Source organism: Prinia subflava, chromosome 2 (genome assembly GCF_021018805.1).
Source record: "Prinia subflava isolate CZ2003 ecotype Zambia chromosome 2, Cam_Psub_1.2, whole genome shotgun sequence".
In the NCBI taxonomy this organism is placed as follows: Eukaryota; Metazoa; Chordata; class Aves; order Passeriformes; family Cisticolidae; genus Prinia; species Prinia subflava.
Window position 1 is genome coordinate 79,503,432 of NC_086248.1, and position 25,189 is coordinate 79,528,620.

Sequence of the window (25,189 nt, forward strand, 5' to 3'; positions counted from 1 at the left end):
TGTCTCCTCCCTTAAACTGTTAAGCAGCCGTGGCTTGAACTGCAAAGAGCTTTCTAGGCTCCATCTTCAAACTGGCTGATTTCAGGGTTAGGTTAGGAGCATAAATACACTCACCTGACGCAGGACTATATACCATAATTGGTACTTGTTAATGTTTCAAAAGGACATAATTAAATAATTAATGTGAAAAGCACAGCTCCACACTGTATCATGAAAACAAACCAGAAAAGATCCCATGCAATAAACTTGCTGAGAAATCCACTGGCAAATGGAGTTAGTGGATACAAGTGAAGAGTGAAAATCTAACTGCAGGACCACCAGGACGTGTTAACATCATTTCAGATCCCCCCTCTGGCATAAACAACAACATTCCTAGTTTTGGTACAAGGCAGAAATATTTGTCATCCAGTAGTTATATGGACTATAAATTCATTGAATCACTTTACAGCTTTTGTTCTTTGATGGCAGCATTTGCTGGGGATGCTTAATTTGGTTTGTCCAGAATGACAATGAACAGCTGAAGTGCATTCTGTATTTCTGGCTCTTAATGCAGTCGATCCTAGACTGCATGTCTGCCTACTGAGAAGCTTTCAGTGAAATGTGCTGCATAATTAGAGGGAGTGGGATATGCACACAATTCCTTGAAGCATTTCTGGCAATGAAAGGTTTGCCTAAGGGTGGATCACCCCATTCCACAGAAAAGCCAAGAAGGGAGCAGAGCAGCAGGTCTGTGAGATGTGCAGTGGTTTGGGTACCAGCATCCTTGGACCTTAACAGGTTGTCTGGAAACACCTGCTTCAGATTTACCTTCAGTAATTGCCCCCTCTCAGCTTCCTAGTGGTCACACACAATCACCCTTCCTCCTAAAAGGCTCCCGGTGATGCCTGGAGAGGCTACCTGGAACAGAGGCTGCCCAGAGTTAAAGGCATAAAGTAGGTATTCATTAAAAGGCCTTCAAAGGAGACACCTTGGGCAGTGCAAGAGCCTGGCCAGGGCCCCACCCTAGATGGAACCAAGGTGGATGCAAGACGGACAACGGGTCACACGTTTTCCCACTTTTGTAAATTTTGGGCCATTTACATATTGGGGTCAATTGTGCAGTTGCAGCTTCAGGTTATGAAGTCCCATCCTCCCAGATTGCTCTCCTCAATTCCCTGCTGTTTTTACTTTTTTGGGCCTGAAATTGCAACAGTGTCCTTGGTTCTCAGGCTGGAAAAGGATTGTTTTGTCTTAACTAAACTGCGAAGAGAGCTTGCTAACACTTTATATGAAGTTCAGAGTCACACACTAAGGCACTACAGAATCTAGAAAACATGAATGCTAAAACTTAAGGCATCACCAGGGTCCAAGCACCAGCAGCAATCCTTCTACTGTTCTTGTGTCAAATAGCAAGGGAAACCTACGACCTTGAAGGGGGTCCTGCTGTGGGACAAGTATTCTGGGGGTGGAAGACAAGGAAAACAAAGAGGGAACGTTGTTGGAGGTTCAGGAGAACCTCAAAATAACATCAACTGTATTAAAAGGACAGAATTTTAAAATATGACATTGCTATACATTTGCCAATTGATTTTTTAAAAAGATGAATTATTATACTAAAAACAAGTAGCGATTTCTGTCCCATGAAAATGACTCTCTGGTGTTCCAAAAGTATTTAGATCCTTTTCTGCCTGCACCTATGGATTTAACTTTTAACAACTTTTTACTATTTTTTTTTTTTCAAAATAAGATGAGAAGTGTTTGTTTATATTCCAACAGGCAATAGTCAGCAGTGTAAAATGCCTCTGTGCTCAGAACAGCTTCCTCAGGTAGCGATTTCCTTGTCGTATTTAGCTGAGACAAGCACGGATTGCCAGGGAAGGACAGCTCAGCTCCAGCTGTGCACTTCCACCCCCTCCCTGTGCTGGCACTCATTTAGCTTCCAATTCAGCCACTTTGGGAAACTGATCTCACTGGAAACTAAAAACGACTTTTTAGGTTTTATCCTGATCCTTCAGTGACTCTTGCTGATAGTAAGTATAATTGAAAGACTGCAGAACTAAGGTGTTCAGCAAAGGTATTTGGCATGTTTAAGCATAAGCAGAAAAGCATTCTTCTGGATACAATACCATGGGCTGCAATTTCTATAGGGTAATGCTACACAAAGTATTTCTTACTATACTTCAAAGACGTGCATCAGTTTCACTGATTAATTTAATAGTGTGACAGGTCATTTACTGCCTGGATATATCAATTACATGGAAGAAAACGGGAATTTTAGCAATGAGAATAAGAGTGTTGTGGGTGACGGTACTTTGTATTCGCTGGCAAGACCCATGTGAGGAGGTTCAGTTAAAAACTCAGATGAGGAGACACAGAACGACTCCTTCAGGGGTGTCTGCTTGGCTGCACGGTGACAGATGGTGAAGGCTGAATGGTTAATGTCATTTCTCAGCCTACTGGCCTGGCTTGTGCTCCCAAGTGTCTCAGACAGTCTCGGGAAACTGTAGCAAGCGTGTGCGATGATTTGCCACTGAGGCTTACTAAGATCTAGCTACATATTCATGACCTTTAGCCTAGCTGACTGATTTGGAGCTTTATCAAACAGCTGATTATGTGGCTTTTCCTTTTCCTGCCTATTTTTTTTTAATATAAATATAAATGAATTCTGTAATCTGTATCTCCCTGATTTCCTAAGAATGCCAGGCGTTTTCCAGTGAAGGCATTAATTAGCAAAGGCTTGTGTGACTGACGTTTTAGTCCATTGGTACTTTGGGTCTGTGCAGATGAAAATGCTGTGGTATCACGGGAAATGTGTACTTCACTCTAACAGCAAATGGAGTATAACTCCGGTCTCCTTTGGCATGTTTAAGCCTGTTCCTTTTCTGAACTGCTGAACTACTGCAACAAGAACTGATATCACAGGATATAACTCCAGATTTGATTACTGTTATCTCTTATACCCACATTCATCACATTTGTAAAGCTCGCTTGGCCTGGTATTCTGAATTTCTGTTTGCAGTTAATCTTTAATTGCAAACAGTGGGCCACAGTGATTGGACTCTCTTCATCACAGTTCTGGAAACCAGGCCTTTCTCAGACAGGAATGGAAGATGAAATTTTCTTACTTCACACTAGCAAAATTAAAAGCAGAATATAATTTTTTGCATAATGCAATGAAATAATATGAAAAGCTACGATGGGAAATTTTATTCTGCCGCTAAAATATACATATTAGTTTAACATGATCTTATACAATTTGACAAGAGGATTTTCATTATTAATAAGATGAAATGTAAGGCTTCTAATTAAGCGGAAAACAAACCAGCGTAAACTACACTCAGAACACACAAATCTATTAGGTTTTAAATTTAATAATAAATCATTTATCTAAAGCCCAGCTGATTTGCTGCATGATGTTACTTGATGAGGGTTTATTTCATTTCTGCAATTTTTCTTCCTTCTATCCTTACTATTCTTATGCCAAAACAACAGTAAGTTTCCTTTTTTAATCCCTATGCTGAATTCAATACGATTATCAGGTAACAAAATGCCTTAGCAAGAGTCTCATTCATTTGGGAGGGCTAATTTACAAGTAAAATGAAATGTCTAATATGAATAAACACTAAAGTAGAACTGTGCTGTTGGACTGTAAAAACAAAAATACTAGAGAAAAAAAAAATCACAAATTTCATCCAGAAAAATGCTAAATAGCCCTTGCCCACAGGAACCTTCAGAACCAAGTAAGTAGTGACTTCCAAAGCATTTTAAATACTGTCTACTGTGGAATTTGCCTCATGAAGACAATTACTCAGAGAAAGCCTTTGACAGGTAAAGTAGTATATTCCTAAAAGTGCTGTAACTTGGCTCTACCTGTCTGAAGCAATTTCTGTTTCATAACAAACTAATTACCAACTACAAGGGTTACACATAATTCTGCTCAGTTGCTTGTATAAAACATGGGTGACTGCAAGGATGCAGCTGAAGCTGTGTAGTAACTCTTTTTTCTGTCATCTATCAGTAGAAAATGGCTGTTCATAATTGGTGACTATCAATCAACAGATTCTATTTCATTTATTCTGCCATGTTTTCATAGCCTCACAAATCCTCATTTTAAAATGATTATTTTTCATATTATCACCTGTTAACAGATCTTATATAATCTAGAAGGACACTCCTGGGTTGCTATTTTTTTCTGACAGACAAGGATACCAAAGCTCCTGAGATATCTTCTAGAGAATATGGTCACAAGGGCTCCATTCAAAGTTTCTCAAACACCAAATATGTAGCTGCCTGCACATGGAATGCCACATCATTTTTAGCTGTACAGCCTTTGGAAAATGTTAGCCTTAACAGCAGCAAGTACCATTTTATCTTATTTGCAGGAGTTCTAGGATTAGCACAGATGGTGATGGTCCAGAGAATCAGGATCATATAGCAAAGAAATGCACCCCTCTCTCCATTTTCATCTGGTAAAAGTCACTGGGCTATGCTCCTTTCATCTGCAGAAATGGGAAGAAACAATAAAAGCTTTGTATACTAAGTGTTCATATTGAGGACAGGAAAAAATGCTTTAATTGTTCTAACCATTCTTTTTTCATGCAGGCCAGTAGGTATTAAAATATACATATATTCAGACACCTCCTAAAGCTGAACTGCCATGAAAGCCCAGGAAGCTTTTTTTCTAATAGGTATCACAAAAATCATCAGAGGATAATACAGAAGATCTAAGTTGGGTCACAGTAAAATTATCATTGCTACTTATCACGGTTGCTTACAAGTTACTTACATTGTTACATTGTCATGGCAAGTGTTCTTTCATGTTTAAATCAAACCTCAATTATTTCATCTACTTATTCTTTAGAAAGCAGAAGTTAAGCATAAATATATTAGATGAGATCTTTTCTGAGAAATGCCTACGGGACAAAGAAGCAAAGAACCACAGATGATCCCAGAAGGAAACTGTATGGAGTCAAACAGAATGATCACCTGAGTGTGTCTTTATTTGCCAGTATACACATCATATTTGTTAAAACATTGTCACACTAGTTAATTTAAAGTTCTCTAAGCAGAAGGTTCATGACATCAACAAAGACTATGGGGAACAGAACCCGAATCGGGGAAACTTGGGAAATTTGTAAACAGAGACAAAATGTGTGTAAGGGCTAGGATTACCTTGCCAAAATGAAAAAAGATTTTTTCTTTAATGCAGACAGCAGTTCCAATGGTTGACCACGTGTTACTATCTTCTGAACAGTGAAGTCTGTTTTTGTTCACAAGGTAATGAATTCCAAAGGAAAGTGAAAACAAGAGGCTTTAAAAGTGATTTTTCCTTTTTTTTTTTCCCAAATACTTTCCAGCAATTAAATTCACATGCAAAAAGCTGATTTCACATACAGAAAATACTTTGAAATATCCAAAGTCCTCAAACTGACAAAAATACATTTCACAGAGAGAGAGTAAACAAAACACAAATCCACAGCTGCAAAGTTTCAGATATGAAAAATGACTATTTTAATGTTGTGACAGATCCAAGGTTTGAAAATATACTATAGCATGTTTCAATCAAACTGACATGGTATGGGGGTTACCTGTGCTGTACAGGTAAATATAACTAAAACCAGCTGGTGGCATTCTGGCTCTCCCCAGAACAGGAATGGGATGTGTATGCTGAAAGTCCAGGGGGTTTTACAGAAAGAGAACTGACAACATTAAACTGATCTTGCACACTGGAAACCCTCAAGATTAATATACAGCAGCACAAAAATGATAAAAGTAGTTTTTTGCTAGGTAATAAGGAAGAAAACAAAACAAGTATCTGACAAACGCACAACTGGAGATACTGTAGATACAATGTGACACTTAATTATAAGTCCCTCTGGGGATTCAGAGTCTGACACACCATGTGCAGATCTGCACATTCATCGCCAGAGCTCCTGCTTGCACCTGATGTGGACTGGAATGCCATGAAACGTATGTCTTCATCTGGGTTATAATGACAGCTTCAAACAAAGTTCTCAGGCTTTAATAAGCTGTATAAACAGCTGCAAACAGTCATTTGCTCTAATTATGTTACTGTCAAAATGTAAAAAAAAAAAAAAAAAAAAGGAATTTTTTTAAGGGGAATTTCAATTACTGCTTATTCCATTTGAAAAAAGGAACAAAAAAGAAAAGCAGCTCAAGAAATACTGCAAATCTGTGAATTCAGTCACAGGTATAAGTTAAGGGCACCAAGGTTCTGTACCGAAATGAAAGTATGACAACAAAAACAAATTCAAGAGAGGAAATGAGCACTGATACTTCACCTCTAAAACATTTAGCAAGAATGCCTTTTTTTTTTTTTTTTTTTAGTGCATATAATTAGGACCGTGGTCGATAACACAACTACAACATACTCATTTTCTACAATCTTTGACTGATATATAAAAATAATTCTATGACTTCTGAGACAAACAAGACTTGCAAATATAACCTATTCCCATTAAAACTGTGCTTGGTGTCTTAGATGTTTAAGGCTATACATGCATTGAAATTTAAGGAATTTCAGGTTGAAACAGTAGTTGAAAACTGTGTTATATTACAGAAGTTGTACAATGAAGGGACACTGGTAGGAAACATACATATGATGCAGCATCAGTCTGTTCCTGTGAGACCAGCATACACCAGATAATTTTTGTACAACATCAGGACTCCAGACACAGGAAAGCCAAATCTGTTCTCAAAGTAGCACACTTCAGATATAGGCATAACATGGTGAACCAAGCTAATCCGACAGCACTTACTGACTGATATTTTTGTTTGTGATAGGATTTTGATTAAAATGCACCAAGAAACACAGCCCAAACACTTTGCTACTGATACAACAATGCAAGTCCATTCAGAAAAGAGGTATTTGGAATTCTCAGCTGGGAGTCATATTTACAGAAGCATATTTTATGTTTGTGTAACAGAGATCCATCATATCATTTTTGTCTTTAGGTAATTGCAAGTCCAAACATTATTTTTGCAAATAATTAGAAACAGGCTTGGTTCTTTGGTTAACACCACGTGACTTACATCAGACACAGGAATCAATTAAGAACAAAAAGCCATATGAGGAAGTTTCTTGGATGGGGGATGGGGTGGGGGCGAGGAAGGAAAGGGGAAAACTTCAAATTCAAAGAAATGCATTGTGTTAAACTGAGCTGCCCTTTCAAACCTCCCGGACTAGGAATAATCAGTTTAAGACATCTCTTCGGTTGCAGTGACGTTGTTTACACACCATAACTTCAGTTTCTCTACATATTAAGTTTTATACAAAAGAAGGAAGGCACCGAGTGCATCGGTGACATACAGGCAGTATAAAAGTATGCAAGAAAATGCTACATACTGTATATTTCATACCTTTTAGGAATGCAGTGAATGTGTGCTATCTCTATGCAGTATAATGCTCCACAGATCCAACTCCTTATATCCCAATGAAAGAACGAATTAAAATGTGAAACACATTTTAATAATCTTGCTGGTAACAGCACAATTCAATATTTGTATTCACTAGGATCAGTTATTAGCTTATAGTCACCAGAAAAACAAGTTCAAAATCACTGAAGATCAAGGGAACTATAATCTAAAACTATACTTTGGGACAGAGCCAGCAACCTTTACTCATGACAGATGTCCCACTAAGAATGGAGAGGAGGCTCAGTTTTACCACTGTTATTCATGTTAATAGTGCCTTTCTCTGAGACATCCCCAGGAATAGATGGAAGTACTTACAGGGAAAGGTCCTACACAGCATGAAAGACATCTGGTTAAACCAGGACCTGAGTAAAAGGCAGAAGGTTCAGGCCCTTAGTCATTATATTAGCACTTTTGATTGCGTTAACAGTGATATAGCTTGCTCATAGAGCATTTAATTTTACATTGTTAAATCATCTTATATAAAAATAGGTAAGAAAGCTCTGTAAGAAAGTATATATACTATATAAGGAGAAACCTCTCCTTAAAAAAAGCAAATAAAGGGAAAATCGAATAAAAGGTTTCACTAATTACACTTTGTCATGAAAATCACATTAAAAACATTTATCGTAAACGAAACAGTACTGAGCACTAATGAACCTTGTGGTTTACTGGAAAGGACAGCAAACTAGCTGTATAGTAAAAAAAGATCATTGCTCTATCTCCTTTTTGTAAATATTCCCTAATACATTCAACTGCTAAGAAATTTTCTTAAAATGTCATAATAAGCCATTTGCAAAACTGACAATCAAAACTGGTTCACAGCCCTGCTCCTTGCTTGTACTATGGCCTAGAGATTACATTTCAAAGCTATGATAAAGCTTCTAGTTAATTCTTCAAATTCATCCAAATTCATACTCTGGAAATGAACCAAAAGTTAAAAAGCAATCCACTTTAGACCCTCAGCCATGCAGTCAGTGTCCATGGGGTTTGCAAAACACAGAAAAAAAATTATATTGATACAATGGGCAAGACTCTTGTCCTCAGATACAAGAGAGAGAAGGATGACATTAATTACATCCCTGAATGTCCATGAGGTATTCCTTCAGTGGTATGGTATTACTGCTTCTGCTCTCCTGAGTAGGGCCTTTATGCCAGCTCAACAAGTAGATGTTTCCAAGGAAATGAATGAATCCTTCTTGCTATAAGGCAGCTTTGCCCGTTTTTCTGGGCAGAGCTGTCTCCTGATCTTCATTCCTGCAGGAGCAGTACCACCCACTTTCCTGACTCCTGGCACATTCCTCTGCATAAGGACCATGTTTCTATATCGATCCAGCATAAGCCTGAACAGCAAAACTTGATCCAGCAAAACCTGATCCAACATGTACCAGGCCCATTACTTCAGTCACACCACATCAGAACTAAGCTCGCCAGCACTAACAATTGTGCCATATTCAGGTAGACATAATATAAGCAGATACTGGTGCATAAGATTTCTGCATAGTCTGCAGAAAGGAAGAAACCCTGCTTGAATTTAAGGAGGGGCAGTGATAAGTTCTTAAGGCTAAACTAATCCATGTCACCGTAGGCCAGCTGGCACTTGCCCTACTCACCCAAGGCAAATAAAAAAAATCCACCTGCTGTGAAATACAGTGGTTTAGAAGCCACACAATGTCCACAGGGACCAGCAGTGCTCTGAATGCATGAACTCCACAACCCACATGTCACAGTTTGTCTGAGCAGGGCCCTTCAAGGGCCACAAGGTTCCAAGAGAGGAATATGAGTCACTGCTGCTGCTGCTGTAAGAAGCCATCTCTTATCTTAATGCTCTTGCTCTCAGATGACATCTCTTCAATGGGTGTTGGTGATTCACTGACAAGGAAATGCTCCTGTGACTTTTCTGTCAAGAACAACCATCAAAACAAAATAATCTGAAATCCAGCTGTGATGTACTACAAAATCTAGCAGTTGAGTTAAGAGACCAAAGAACCAGAACATTCTTGATGGTTCCTTCTAACAGTAAATATTCCTGAATGTTCCAGTTAAAACGATCAAGATGTTTAGAGACTGCTTTAACCTTTCTAATAATAACTTTTAAAAATATTTCAAAAGCTGAGGAAAAGAAGAAACAACAAAAAGAGATAATGATTAAATAACATGTTTGTGACAGTATCTGATGTTTGGGTTTTTGCCTTCATTCATAACTGAAATCATATTTGACTGTGTTGCAGGTGCCAGGCTGTACCATCCCTCTGACCTACCAATCCCATTGCTCTTCACACCTTCAGGGTGGGGTCTCTCCTCCTGAAGACCATGGGCTCCTCTCACTAACATTAATGGCAGGCAGGCACACGCATCAGTGGGAAAATTAAAAGGGTGTTTTACTGTTGTTGAGAACTCAGCTTCAGAAGGAAGTCGGTCTGCCTTACAAACAAGTTACAAGCCAGGATTTAAAGATTGCTATAAAGAGGACAACTTTTTTTCCTCCAGAAAATTGTCATAACTAGAGGGCTCAATGCAACTCTGAGTTCAGTGAAAGGCCATTCTGTTGTTAGTTCAGGCTGGAACAGCTCAGGCCAAAAGGCCTCTCCTCAAACTTCATTCCTGATCTTACCCTAGACTTTTTGTTAGAATTGGGATGTGTAAGAGTGATCTGTACTCAATTCCTACATGAAAATGTCTCCCTCAAAGAAGTTTTCTCCTTCTGGTTCGCTATATCAAAACTGACAGTTTGCATTTCAGAAATGTTTGGGAGTTGGAGAGGTGACAGAAATTTTGCACCAGTACCTTTAAGTACAAAGTGTCCCTGACCTCTAAGGTCCAGTGACTGCCACAGGCAGCTTTTCAGGGCCATGGGGAGTTTGCAGGAGTGAGCCATTGGGAGAAAAGAGAATAAATCAAGAACACAAATACAAATTTTAGACAACAAAAGAATTGCTCCAGAGGTGTGAAAATGGGAAGGTACTGATGCTGACACTGCATCTGCCATTAAAAGTCATTGCAAAAATTTACAGGTAAAAATATTTCCAACAGTAAACACCATAAAATCTTGTTCTCATCTCAAGTAAACTAATAACAATGTTTAGCTCCCACAAAAGCACATACGTTCATTCAAAGGGCTCCCCAAATTTCCAAATCTAATTATGAATGAGTTTAGTGGACTTTCATTTCATTTAGAAACTGTGTCATATTCCTCCCACAGCAGAGCTTACGCCTTGCCTTGCTCCTGCCTTTGCAGCCAGACCTCACAGGGTAGCTACAACGTGGATGTCTCACATCCTGAGCATGAGGCAGCAGCCCGGGGACCAAGGTTTGCATTTTTCCAGTGCTCCCCTCGTTCCCTGTGCCCCCTGGCTGAACGGGAGCAGCAGGATGGCTCTGCTGCCTCCCTGCCTCCACGGATGTGGGAGACAGCCACGTCCTGCAGGCACTGCACAACCTCTCCTCCTTCTGAGATTGCAGTGCAGTGATTTCATGCTTGGCTGTCCTGCCCTTCATAACCTTGCCCTTAACAGAAAGGAACTGACCAACTTTTTCACATTTATAATGCTTTAGGACGACCTATGCGAAAGGTTCTAAGCACTAAACCAAACAGATCATACACAGAAAGGATGCAATACTTCCAAGAATAGAATCTGTAGAAACGTCACTGTTCTACAATTATTTAAGGCTACACTGACAGGAAACAGATTTGATTCAAGATCTGCAATTTCTTCATGGTTTTCTGGCACACAGAAAAGTAATTAATTTGATACATTTTTTCAAGTACTTACTGTACTTTTGAACAAAGGCAAACAGCAAGAACCTATAAAAAACCACAGCCAACTCTGGGGAAAATACAAGTGCCTCTAATTTGTTACTGATACTTTGTTCTTCAGCAATTCTGTTCCATGCCTAAGACCTAACTGAATGCACAAAACCACCCTGTGTGTGCAAGCCCTTATGTAGGGTTCAAAAAACCCACAATAGCTGAAGGCAGATTTCAAATACCAAGGTGTAGGTTTGCATAAGCAATGAAAAACAAAATTACAAACAAATCAAATAATAAGAATAGGTTCTAGGAAGAAAAACCAACATGACAGCTATTGGTACTACAATTAACTCACAAAAATCCCAAGGTAAATCCAATTATTGGTGTGACTGGTTTTGCACGGCAAATCTATATTCTACTGCGTCAAAATTAAATATTCATTTCCATTCTTTAGACATTCAGTTCCTCGCCTTTGTAGAGTATAAATCCAAGTAAACCAACCCTCCTTATGTGAAGCACAGACTGGTCCCAGATACTTTAGGAAAAGTCCTAGAGAGAGATTCCTCTTCCCAAATAAGCCTAACACAGAGTACCATAAATCTCTCTTGTGTCTAAATTAAGATTTCAGTGCCTTAGAAATCTAAATGCTGAAATGCAAAGCTGAAGATATACAACCTACAAACAGAAACCCAAATCATGACACAGTTTGGTTTAGTTTAGTTTGGTTCTGTAAGAGGTTATTCGCTGCACCTTCCAAACTGACTTCTTCATCTGTTCAGTGGTGATGTTAAGTATGTTCTCCACTGGAATTACCCGACCCAGTTCTTGCTGTTCAATATTGTACATTATTTTAAATAGCAAAACCTGTACAAAGAGACAACCATCATAAGACAATATTCATTTTTAGGAAAGAGCATCTAAATATCCACAAACAGAATAAATAAAATCACTTCCACATCCAACGAAAAACTGCTTTAGAACAGCTTTGACATCATTGCTTCTGTTATACGGAAAGCTGAAAAGATTGTGAAAATCTGAGCATTTTCCTTATGCATATAAAATGAATGCTGATTTTGTATCAAATTCTGCACTCAACATTACTTTTCTCAAACTGGACTAACAAAAATGACTGAGAGAGACAACCTGCATTGTATTACTGCAAGACCATTCCTGTTTAAAGAAAGTTTTTGCATTATTTGTATTTAGTAAATAAACCTGTAAATGAAGCAGCAGCACAATATCAGGAGGAAAAAAAAAAACCCAAAAGCCTGTAATAATGTTTAAATCTTTAAATCAACAATAACTGAAATCCTGGCTCTGCAAATAAATCCCTCAAAAGACACCAAATAAACCAAGACATGGAATTAAAAAATCCTTTAAAAAGGACTTAATGAAATTGTTAAATAGTGTGAGAATATGAGAACCATGTGAAATACCTTTATTATAGCAAATGCACCATCACCAGTCTCACTGTACTTGACTGTCTGTATACCTCAAAGCCAGGATTCTTCAAAGGTATTATAAAGGAATTCAAGAAGAACACATCTATTCTAATGAGAACATTTTAGACTAACACAAATTGTCTCAACAAAATCCAACACTTTACTCTTCTACCCACCAAGTGCTGTAACAGTCAGTGAGGTCTCATATTAGTAAGACATCACCATCATTTATAAGAAAAAAGAAAGTGCTTGCTTTCTGTACAGGAACAATTAAAAATAAACAAAACTTGTAATTACAGGCAAAAAGAATATTTAAATTGAGAAGCTTTTTAAAAATACATTTACTCAGTAATGCATGATTTTAGTAATATGAATTAGATTCAGTAGTCACTAAATTAGTGTGAGTCCAGTTAAAGGCTTTGGGACAGATAGGAACCTCAGAAGCACTGATGTTTCCCCAATTTTGGTGGATACTGCAGCTTCTCAACTGCATCATTAGAAAGTTGTGTTTCCCAACCTGAACAAAAGCAAAGCAAACTTCTATTTTGTGTGTGAACATTCACTCAATTGCTGGCAAATCACTAGAAAAATAACTTACTGATGTTCTCTTCTTCAAGAAGAAAAGTAAAACCTCCTGGTCTGTTCTCTACTTCCAACAAACAGCACATGGTAATTTCTAAAACAGCTCACAAAAGACCTGAATGGATATCTGTTCCGAGCAAAGCCATAGTATTTTGCATTCATTCAGAGTAGTCCAACTGCTGTCACTTCCTTCAAACAGTCTTTCAAACTAACTTCCAACTGCTGACATTTTAAAGAAACCTGTATCAATTTGCTTAATGAAAATATATTTTAGTAAAGTCGTGCTCTATGAGCTTCCTACATTGGAATACATGAATACAGGAAGTGCTTTCAACAGAAAGTTACATAGTTTTACAGTACAACCTGTCTAAGGAGTTTTGGAAGGGACCAAACTAATGATCTGGTCTCTTTGGATTAGGCAGAAGTACAGGCAAGAGGGAAAAACCCAATTTTTGCCATATATAGAGCTCGTTCCTGTCACAGATTGAAGAAACATTAGTTTGATGTCAAAGTTCACCTGATGCCCAAATGCTAGTATTTTTCAAACCAACTGCATATCAAAAAATGAAAACTTACTTTACTAAGCTCCTGGAAAGAAACTCAGTGCAAAGCAACAGTATATTTCTATTTGCTATATCATTACATGTTCTTTCACCAGTGGTTTTTCTTTTTTGTTTTTGCTTTTGCTTTACAGACCATTAACTTTTTCTCAAAGTGCAAACTATTGACCTTTAATCTGAATGCAGGCAGGTCAGAAGCTACAGTATTAAAGCAATAAAAAAGGTACACAAGGAGGAGCTTACATTAATTTGGAGAACCTCACACAAAATGTTTCTGAATTGAAAACCACGAAACAAACCCAAACAAATACAGCATCAGGTGGATGGGGAAGGGACTGCTATCCTATCTGTGCACAGCAATGCTTCACTGACACCACAGAAGTTCATGACACCAAGTGAAGATTCTATATTGAATCCCACCACTTTGCAGGTTGTGCATCCTTTATGATGGAATGTTGACCGCAATTTCCATTTTTTACTCCCACAACAAATCTGCTGGCTGCGAGCAGGGATGATCATCTTCCCGGGAGAACAAGCTCCCACAGAACCACGGCTGCACTTCCTAGCATCCATTACGATTCCAGTAGAGTGTGCCATCTACAGACTTGCTGTCCTTTAGATTCCTTCATTTCAGTCCAGTGATTGAGCTCGTCTTCTCCTGAGCTGTTGAGACCTAAGGAAATCCAGCCTATCATCTCCTTCCGCTTCATGCTGCGCTTGTTGTACACGGACAGTATGAGCGTCACGTCCGAGAGCTGGAACAGAGCCACCTGGAAAACGAAGGTCTCCTTGTACACGGGGTTCGGCTGCCCTCGGCGGATCGAAGTCTTGCATTTGGACATCTCCTGCCCCATCGAGTTCAGCAGTGTTAGCTTAACATACGTATCTACAAAAGAAGTCACACGGTGGAATGTCAGATATCTTGGAGTGAAAAATTTGGAGAATGAGGTGTCTAGAAAGAGCAAGGATATGGTGTATACCAGGATAGCCGAACACAGCTTAGTTTAGACACATGGAGAGACGACAAGTAAACAAAATACTGCAGACACACTAACAAATGAACTAGCTCCAGTACTACGTACATGGGTTAAGTTAAAGGTATACCTCATAATCCTCTTCCCATTGACCCCCTTGTTTAGTCTAGAAAAACTTAAATTGCATGAACACTTAGCAAGCTCCAACTAGCCACAACACTGTAAAGCATACCACTGAAATTTCAAAGAATGTGGATAAATGAAGTGGAATAAAGGCAATTAATGAATAGGTAAAAAACATTAAAAAATGTCAATATGCAGCAATGATATCAAAACAGCCAGGATAAAATGCTTAAGAATAATCTCTGCATGGATGTGGTTCTCGTTTTGGGCTTTTCAGTTTTATTTATTTTGAAAACCAAAACGTAGCAAAGTGCATTCAAAGATGGCAGTTTACACAATACAAAACCCCTGTAATTTCCTAGATTCATGAAGGAATACATTTACTGAGTGTTTAAGGAAAAGCAAGTTTTTGCATAATTCAAGATGATTGTTCAAAAAGTAGCTTGCACGGTGCTTTTAAGCATACACTTAAGAAGCTGATGCAAGTAATGTAGTTAGCACACATTATGTGTTGGCATTAGAGTATAAACTGCTATTTTTAAATGTCTATTTTCATTGGACCAAAAGCACCAAACCATGCTCCTGCAGAAGGATGCACATTTCATGAAGTTAACTGATTATAGGAAATACAAAATTGTATAAAACAATCCTGTATTTAATTTTTATTCCTATCTTTTCATATTAATGGATAATATTAATTAAAGTTTGAAGTTTATGTTAAAAAAAGCCCATTGAATATTTTCACTTTGCAGGTACACTGAAACCCCAACATCCATAATCAGAGATAAATGCAACTTTTGCATTAGAGAGTGCCACAAAAATAAACATATACTTTCATAAACTTGTATGGCAGGCAGCCGTGGATATTTTACTGCTGGCAGGTTTCTTTTGCATGAAAAAGACAACATCCAATTAGTTTCTACAGGAACTCACCTCGGATTATATAAACCTGTCCACCTATCAAGTGTTTTAGACAACAGAACAGTCCGTCTGACAACAGGGGGTGGAAAGCAGTAAAAGAAATAATGACCAGATGTCAATAGTTGGGTGAGAGAGGATCAAAGGTTAAAGTTTAAGAGGAAACACTATTCACTGGAGTGGAAGAACATGAAACCTTAGCAGCACAGATCAGAAAAAGGACTGAACAAAAGGGTTGTTAGGTAAAATTTAATGAAATGAAGATTTTGTGCAGCTTTTGTGTAATCTTCAACCAAGAATTACATTGCTTACATAATGGGTTCTCTTAGAACTAACAGACATTGGGTTCTAAGTCACACTTACCATAGCAAGAATCATGCAAATGATTAAGTTAGAGCAGATTGGGTAAAAAACACTATTTCCCTATAAAACCTCATGCTTTTTCATGCAAATTCCAGCATATTTAGAAAAACTGCACATTAAAGTAATTAAATTTCATATATTAAAAGCAACAAAATGAAAAATCATTGAACTGAAAACCAAGCTGGTTTTTGCCTTTAGCTTTTCTAGTTACTGATATTCGATTGTAATACTTCAGTTCTTGAGTAGTGATGAACTTGGGCAAAAGAACGACCCTGATGTAATCTCTAAAAAGAGCTGAGGGACACTTATATCTTAAATTCAGCAATGGGTTTCTATTTAGGATGTAAAGATCTTGCTTATTAAAATCCACATATTTGTGGATTTAATGTGTGCATGCATGCATTTAATATGCAAAAGCTCATCCCCTGTTTCAACTAAACTTTAAGGAAAGCTGATAAGCATCTTTCTCTCAGACAAAATATTATCTGTCACACAGAGAAACAAAGAAGACATCCTCTGTTACTGCCTGTAGGATTTGGCCGATTTGCCTGCACTCAATTGCTAAATGAGTTACTATGTAACACATAAATATGCAGCAGAGGAGCATGTACTAGCAAGAAGTAGAAACTAGTGTTCACAAAAAATTCATAAGTTCACAAGCCCATGACTACAGAAATGTGGGGTACAGTAATTGCTTCCATTTCTATCACAGTTCCTCAATACACAAATGAAAAGTGAACTGCTCATACACTTTGCAGCATTTCTCAGGATTTTGGACCACTGATAACCCAAACAACAACCGTGACCAGGGCATTTCATCATCATCTTCTTCTACTTCTTCCTCTTCATCATCAGCATCATCCCTTTGGGCCTCAGTTTTCATTTTGTGGAAATGATGGCACAGATTGAGGCTGGCAGATGTCCACGATGTATTCAACAGGGAGTTAGGGGACGGCAGTGGCTTGGACCTGGGTCCACCTGGGTGCCACTACTGCTGGGGAAGAGTAGGGGGATGGCAAAGAACAGCCCAAAGGGGAAATCTGGATTCCACAATATTCTGGGCATGGTTTTACCAGACCCAGAAAGTTCATTAGTTTCCATCTTTCTAGAAACCACAGAACTCCAAACCCACATCTGTCTAAACAGAACCGGACTAGTGTTATTATGAATATCAAATCTTCCCCCTATCCTTCACAGGGACCAAAGGTAGCATGGAAACTCTTCCCTCCAAAAAGGTTAGACAGAACATGGCTTTACAGGGCTATGTGCCATGTTCTATGCTCTTTTCTTGTAATCTAAAACAGATTTTCGACCCCACTGACACTCACAACTGTTAGCTATACAGCATGGGACACTGGTCACATTTTGGGAATTAACATACTAGGGAATGAACGTCTCTGTTTTCAAAAGAAGTACTGAAATCCTCCTAACTTGCCTGTTCTAAATATTAAATAAAAACTGGCCATCTCTGAGATTCCAGAAAGATAAGCACCTGGTTTTGCTTTAAGAGAACACACGGTCTCTTCTTTCCCTTTCATTTCTTCCCACACTCAGTGTGTTGGGACCTCTTTGGCTTTCCCCATCTCTTTCTATACTTTGTCTCCAAATAGGTGACTCTGGGGCAGCTACCAAATCATATAAAAGTATTAGAGATTCATCTATCTCCTTCCTTCTCTCACTGTGTTAACACAGGTGGTCTCTGTCAGTGTGAAAAGTATAGAGAAGAAAAGCAGAGTAAGGTGAGCCAATTATGAAGAGAACAAACATGGGTCAAGAAAATGAGAAAGAGGAGACAGCATCAGTATCAATTCTGGGTTACTTCCTAAACTCTGGAGACAAAGTGAGATGTGCAAACTACTTACAAAATGTTGGCAGCCTAATACATAATCCAGTAGCAGATAATCTGCTAGTGCCATACTAATCTGGGACTTAAAAACAGAAAGAGTAGCTAAAAACAGAGCCTCTAGACAAAAATCAAGAGGAACAGGTAGGTATTTCTTATTAACACTTATGTAAATCAGACACACCATCTTAAAAAACAATAAAAAATATCTTTTTAAGAAGTTTGTGTTAAGAACTGAACTTTCTCAAGCTATGACGAAGAGCTAGAGACAGTAATAACATTCTCTCCCTGTGACATTCCATCTGACTGCACTTAAGAAGTATATAAAGTTCACAGATATTTCAGACGTGTATTTTTGAACAAATGCTTGAAGACACAATTCAAGTCCTTTCTGAGGGTGAACATTCCTCCTGCACAGTAAATATGCCAAAGGTCTCAAGGGGTTGCTCCTTGTCTTTACTGACATTCCCAAATTACATATATTACCACATATATACAGGCAGATAAGCAATTAAAGACTGCAGTATCAACCCCTCTAGGAACAGTAATAACTATTCAGAATGTTTATATTAATATTAACTGGCATGTACTTTCTCTTTAAACACTGCCTTTTTTATTTTTGGCCTGTGATGTGAGGCATTAGTAATTTAGCAATTAATCATTATGATAAAGGTAATTTATTAGTCAGTCATCATGAAAAATTAAAACAGGCTTGTCAACTTACAATTAATATTTTGAATTTTAGATTTTTGCTATTTCCCAACTGACTAGAAATATAAAACATGAAACAGATTAGTTGATGATTGCTCTATTTCATTTTGATTGGGTAAGACTAAGTGATAGGATTGAAGTCCTTGCTACTGAGAGCCCCACCAGTACAGAAGCATTAGGATGAAAAAAGATTTTCACTCACTGGGTGGTCTGTTCGCTGCCAAGTTTTTGAAGTGGCTGCCTTTTATCACTTCTGCTGATAATCTTCCAGTTGTAGCATTATAAAGGAGGCCAACGAGGATTTCTGGAGCTGAGCCATGTACCAGAGACTGACAAGAGGAGGTACTTTCACTGCAGGACACTTCTGACATGCTCATTTGAGAGTCACAACCCTATAAAACAGATAAAAAGTTCTGTGTGTCTTATGGAACGATGTTACTGGGAACTCTATTTTTAGAATAAAGCATAGAAAATTCTGAAAGCAACTTAGTGATAATAACAAGTTCCATTCAATCACCCAATCAGAAATGTACATTCTTAATATATAGATAATTTGCACACATTAGAGGTAACAATAAAGTGGTCTGAGATTAAATCAATTCTTAGGTGCTTCCACTGCTTCATGATTAAGGAGACATAGCAGTAGATGAAGAATAGCCTTTATGGTTCCTATTTACTTCCATTTCTAAGGTAAGACCTGTGACATAATTTGTCAGCATCCTGGAAAACGTTAAACCTTGGATCTTTTACTTTACAAAAAAAATGGAAAACACGTGCAGAACCCTGAAGATAATAAAACACAGAAAATTCTTATTCATCCTTTGTAAAGGGTATTCTCTGGACTAAAAATTTGTGAGTAGCAAAATAACAGAACACATGCAATTAGAAAAATGCTCTCTGTCTAGTATAAGTTAGCTTACAAGGAATTTAACTGACCCAGGGATACAGAACTGCAATAGTCCCTTTGTCTTGGGTGAGAAAGGAAGAATGCCATCCAAAGCTCAGGAAGCAATGCTTAATTTCCACCCTGAAAGCTTCCAAAAAATTTAGATCTTTCATATATTCTCACTACATCACATCTTTAATGGGAGTTTCTAATACTAATTTTTATAATTTTAACTCCTCGTTATTTGCCTTAAAAAAGGAACAAACCACCCTTTCTTCATGCTGCCATGCTAATCACACCATGGTTGTTCCTATTTTCATTTGCACTGGCACCACAAAAACAAAAAAACTGGATGGCAAGTAGTCAATGGAATGGCAATGTACTTGGTAACCCAGGAGAGACTTTTGAATTATCAGCACATCCCTTTATGATTCTCTCAGAAAAAAATGTAAATTGGGTCTACAGATTTTTCAAATATGGCTTGATTCACTTGGGAACCTGGCATCACTATTTCAAGGAGTCATGATGATACTGTGAAGCTGATTCTTCCAGATTCCAAATGTCTCTATCATTTCCAGCAACAGCTGACATGGGCATAAGATCAGACCTAAAACCTAAATGGCACAAATCCTTATCAAGATAAATGTTAACTTTATAAGCAAGTAACTTCATTTGACACATAAAGCCCACATGCATTGCAGAATCTCAAATTACAGAAGACATGATACCTACAGTAATATCCCTCTTATTGACATTTTAATTAATTCTTTTCAACAGAACATTTCCCAAAAGTCTAGCAGAAGTTTCAAGTAGCAATCCAGTTCCTCATTAATAAACATTCACTGTTGTTAGCAAATGTATTCTTACTACTGAAGAAGGACCTCAACAAATTTCTCTGACTTCCTTCTCCCAAGCTGCAAATTCAGAATTTTAAATCTTCAGTTATTTTTCCAAAAGCTCTTTATTCAATGCCAAGCATAAATTTCAAACTGCTTGCAAATTGTTAATTGCTGAAAATTAATTACAAGTATGCATTCATTCTCTGATTCTTGTCATTCATAGACAGGAAACTTTTGATTCCTAACTTCAACAGAAGGAACAAAATGGAAAGTTTAAAAGAAAGATTACTTGATTCAGCAGTAACAGTATACACTGCACACTTGAAAATCTCAGCCTGTCACAACTGCAGCTATTACTTAAGCTTTCAGGTCTTTTAAAATTGTAACACATTATCCCCATGGCACTTATTCACCTTATTATTTTCTTGAGCCGGGAATCTTTAGCACAGTCCACCTGACAGTGTTCAAAGCTTAGGTCTCAAATTTGATTGAGATCATGCTGCAAGCCCACCAAAACCCACAAAGGAGGCAGCTGAGTAACATTGTCCCCAAAGCCTCAAATGGCTTTGACATGCTGAGAGAAGGTGATGATGGTACATTTTCCTAATAGGGATTTATTTGTACAATTCACTGATCTCCTAAGAGGAACTGAGAAACCAGTTTATGACAGAGTCAAACTCACTACAATGGGTATCAGAGTGAGGTTTAGCCTGTTAGAAATAGTGAATAGTAAATTAGTGACTAGTCAATAGTAAATGACCCCTGAAGTACCAGAAAAGAGAAGACAAGTAGCTTCTGTATAATAGAGAAGGAGGAAAACAACCAAAAAATTCAATGTGTGGTACTCTAAATTTACATAACCATGGGCTAGAAATACCATTCCTTTACAGCAGAATCCCAGGTGGATAGGAGAAGGACAAGACTGCCTTTCTCAAGGCCAGCAAAAGGATCTCACCAGTTGAATGGTGGGTTGTGAAGACCAAGGTGATGCTCCAGAACTCTATGTGGATAGCAAATGCAACTAAATGACTGTAGCTTAGAAGTGTTGCACAGAAAGAACTGGTAGATGTAAGCTAGGTGAAAATCTGGAGAGAGTGTCCAACTGAAATATTCTGCTACAATATTTTCTAAACCAAAATATTTTTGCAGGTTTGAGAAGAACAAATGAATGTTGTTTGATCCTTATTATATAATAAACTTATGGATCTCCTTCCTACAAAACTGTGGGGACATCTATAGACAAGACATGAAAATAAAGCAATCAAATTCACTGAAGGAAAAATCTAAATGTACTTTGTTTTCCCTTTCACTCTAAAAGAACCTCAATTCATTTTGCTTCATGCTGACTCAAATGTATTTAAAAATACTCTGCTTTTTAGTTATGAACTGGAAAATCCTAATATAAGAGAATGTGAAATGTTAAGAAGGAAAATTAGGCAGATTAGAAGACAATGATGTTACTGGGTAATAAAAGATTAAACAACATAAACTGAAGTATACTTTCTGTGGCTATAACAAGGAAGAAAACAGAGACCTGGGGAGTCTTTTACATACTTTTACACGAAAAAGGGGAGAGAAAGGCTTGTCAGTTTTAGAAGAAAACAAAAATTTTATGAGGAAGAGAAGAAACCAGAATTTGGGATCATAAGAGACATCTTATCATCTGGGCTCACATGATAAACAACTAAAGAAAGACTTTCCATTGCAGGGCAAAGTTAAAAGCAGAGACCATGAGTATTATTAGATGTCTTCTCAAAAGTATTTTCTCCAGCACAGAGATTATTGTTCACATTGTGGAAATCCATTAATTGTTTTAGGGAAGATATTTGGAAGATATTCCATGATAATGATATCTGTGGGTAAATAACCTGACTTTGTGCTAAGTCATATGCTGCACTAGAACTGGAAATAACAGCTTTATTAAAGTTTCTATTTAGAGGAGTTTTTTTCTGTTTACACAACAGAATTCTCGAAGAGCACCAACAAACTTATCAAGAAAAAAGCCAGACAAGAAGTTACACTTTTACCTGCTCAAAATATAACCTTCAAAATCAAGTGCCAAACTGTAAAATATTAACACTGAAATTGCTCACTGGTACAACATGAATATAGATGGAGCTCCAGTGACAACATTATGGTGCAACCAGATGCTTTTCATCTCCATGCAGGTCTGCATTCAATCTGTCTGTAAAGCTATCCACAGCCCACTTTGATGCTGTTAGTTCCCTATGGGAAACTTAAGGTTCAGACCAAAAGTTACTATTTGTTTGAAATAATGTCTATGTAAGTTTATTTTCATAACCCTTCCCTCTCATCTTCTGTAAACACTGTGTGTAATTTAACAAGCAAGGAAAAGGTTCCGTAAGAGCAAAGGCTTTTCATGGTCAGTGAAACACCAGAGGAGAAGCTAGAAGCCTAGTGAGAACTGCCACAAAACCTTGTACGTGGATTTTTAAGAACTTAGATGAACTGTCAAAGTGTTACTGACCTGCCCACAGTGCAAGAAACTGTCTCCTGAGGTTGTCTAGGATGTTAATACTAAATCCTGAACGCTTTTTTGTCATTTAAGCCATAAATACATTATTAAGAGTAAGCACTGCAATAAAAATGGTGAAGTCTATTCCAAATATTTGGTTCTTATATCTGATTTACTGCAGTAAATAAAAATGTTCAGCTTTTGAATTGTCTAACATAAAGCTTGTGCAAAGGACCTAAACCTTCCCATATACACCACAGGATAGTACTTTGTAATAAAGTTAGTCTGATTTTATTTGATCAACACTTACAAGAATTGCTGCCTTCCACTGGATTGTAAAAGTAGTACGTGTCATATTCTACAAAAACTTAATTACTAATTCTTCAAACTATTGTCCTTGATGACTTCTTTGCATATATTATCTGGGGAAGAGACATTACTTCTTAATAAAGATATAACAAAAACATTCTCATTAAGCAGGCTTTGTATTTCATATGTTCCCTTTGTACCAAAGCTGGCAACCAAAAAAGGAACACTCTTTTTTCCCCCTCATACCAATGGACATGAACACATAGAATGCATGATGTCAGACTTCAGCCCCTGAGAAGCACCTTCAATAGTGTTTTACTCTCCCCTCTTACAACATGGAGAATCATCTATTTGCATCCATGGTAATATATGTAAAATGTGTTTATTTGTCTTCCTTCCCCACAATTCCATGGAAACACAGTATTTGTTACTTACATATTCATCTCCTACTGTTATTTTTCTATATCCTGAAGTTCTGCTTACAAATTCTGCTCTTAAGCCAACTGGAGTTAATGACAGGGAATAATGTGGCCATGCTCTAAAGGCAGTTAAAAGTTCATTTTCCTCAATGCACAGGTTAAAATCACATCTCTGTAGGCTTATGGAACAAGAGCATCTGATTCTTTTGGCTTTTCAAAATATACAGAGAAAAGATGAAACCTTGCTGACAGTCCTTCAGCAACAAAAATCTGATTCACAGCATGTTACTTGTCAAAATGTCTCTCTCCAATTTTAAATGTTAATGTTATACCACTAATCTCTTAAAGAACTTTTTTGCACATTGCTTTTTCTACTTCTAGATCAATACAACTGAGAGGTTAGAGAAGGAAATGTGAATCCTAGCAGGAAAAGGAGGGCCCTCAATCTAGATCTCAATTCAGTTTTTAGAAGGAAGCATTCATCTCTCTCAGTCACCACCCCAGGGTTGAACCCTGAAGCTACTGTTCCCTTCTGAGCTTGCTGAGCTGAGGAGGGCACCCAAGCCCCACAGGTGCTTCAGAGCAGCTCTCAGGAGGAGAAACCCAAACCTAGGGGCTCCACACCCTTCCTTCGTGCCTTCAGCACCAGATACTTTGTAAAAACACATTTCAAAGCTAAAACGCTGTTGAAAAAATACCGATGCCTTTCCTGGGAAAGAGAACTTAAACCACCTGATGAACTCAGCCCTGAAAATAGAGGGGTGTAAAATAATCAGGAATGTCAAAGTTTAAAGCCAGCTGTCCTGTAAAATCAGGAGAACACATAGTTTTCAGTATTTTGCTTTAAATTTATAACTTGAACTTGCAAACATTGAAACATATAGCTTTAAGCATCTCACAAAGATTCAAGTTCAGGAAAGTATCATTATCTATGACAGGTAATTATTTGGGTTTTTTGCTTAATAGCTTCCTTGAAGCATGTTCCAATTAAGTATAAAGTGCATTTTTATTCATGTACTTAACACTTTACAGCATTACTAAGTCAACTTAAATCACAAACATGAAGCTAAATAGTCTAATAATCTTTCCATTATGCAACTTGATCTTAGGGAAGAAAACCATTTATTTTGGGTAAAATGGCATGCTTTAAATTTTACCAGGACTTCCTAGTCAAAAATTCCAACTTTAGCAAATAAATCCATTCAACATCAATGGTATTCACATAAAATATGGATTGTTTTGATTATTAAATAATATTAATGTAGTTGAAAATCAGGTTATCTGAAATGATAATATTCCCATCTCTCATCAAAAGCTTCTGCTGTACTCTGCTTTTTACTCTCAAGAGAAAAATTTCTGGATGCAGGATCCTAAAAACACATAGTTTTCACACAGATGGAACACTGAAAATTTGAGATCACATTAAAATTCTTTGATTCTATAGATTCAAAGGATTAAAACCTTTAAAACACTACATGGAGCTTTAATTTACCATAGACACTACAATAAATTTCCTAAGATACATTATGATAATACACAAATTTCCATTTCAAAATAATTTAAAATAATTAGTTTAAAAA

General features: G+C 37.5%; 1 protein-coding gene across 3 annotated transcripts in view; it reads right to left on the reverse strand.

Moving 5' to 3' along the window:
• Positions 1-5,288: 5,288 nt before the first annotated feature.
• Positions 5,289-25,189, reverse strand: part of SYT14 (synaptotagmin 14) — an 88,145-nt gene continuing 68,244 nt past the window's right edge. For all 3 annotated transcript variants that reach the window (XM_063390744.1, XM_063390743.1, XM_063390742.1), the window contains 2 exons: positions 18,883-19,072; positions 5,289-14,634 (listed from right to left, as the gene is read on the reverse strand). In XM_063390744.1, the coding sequence (XP_063246814.1) occupies positions 14,321-14,634; positions 18,883-19,072 (504 nt within the window). In that variant the 3' untranslated portion in view covers positions 5,289-14,320. The remainder of the gene's footprint in view (positions 14,635-18,882; positions 19,073-25,189) is intronic.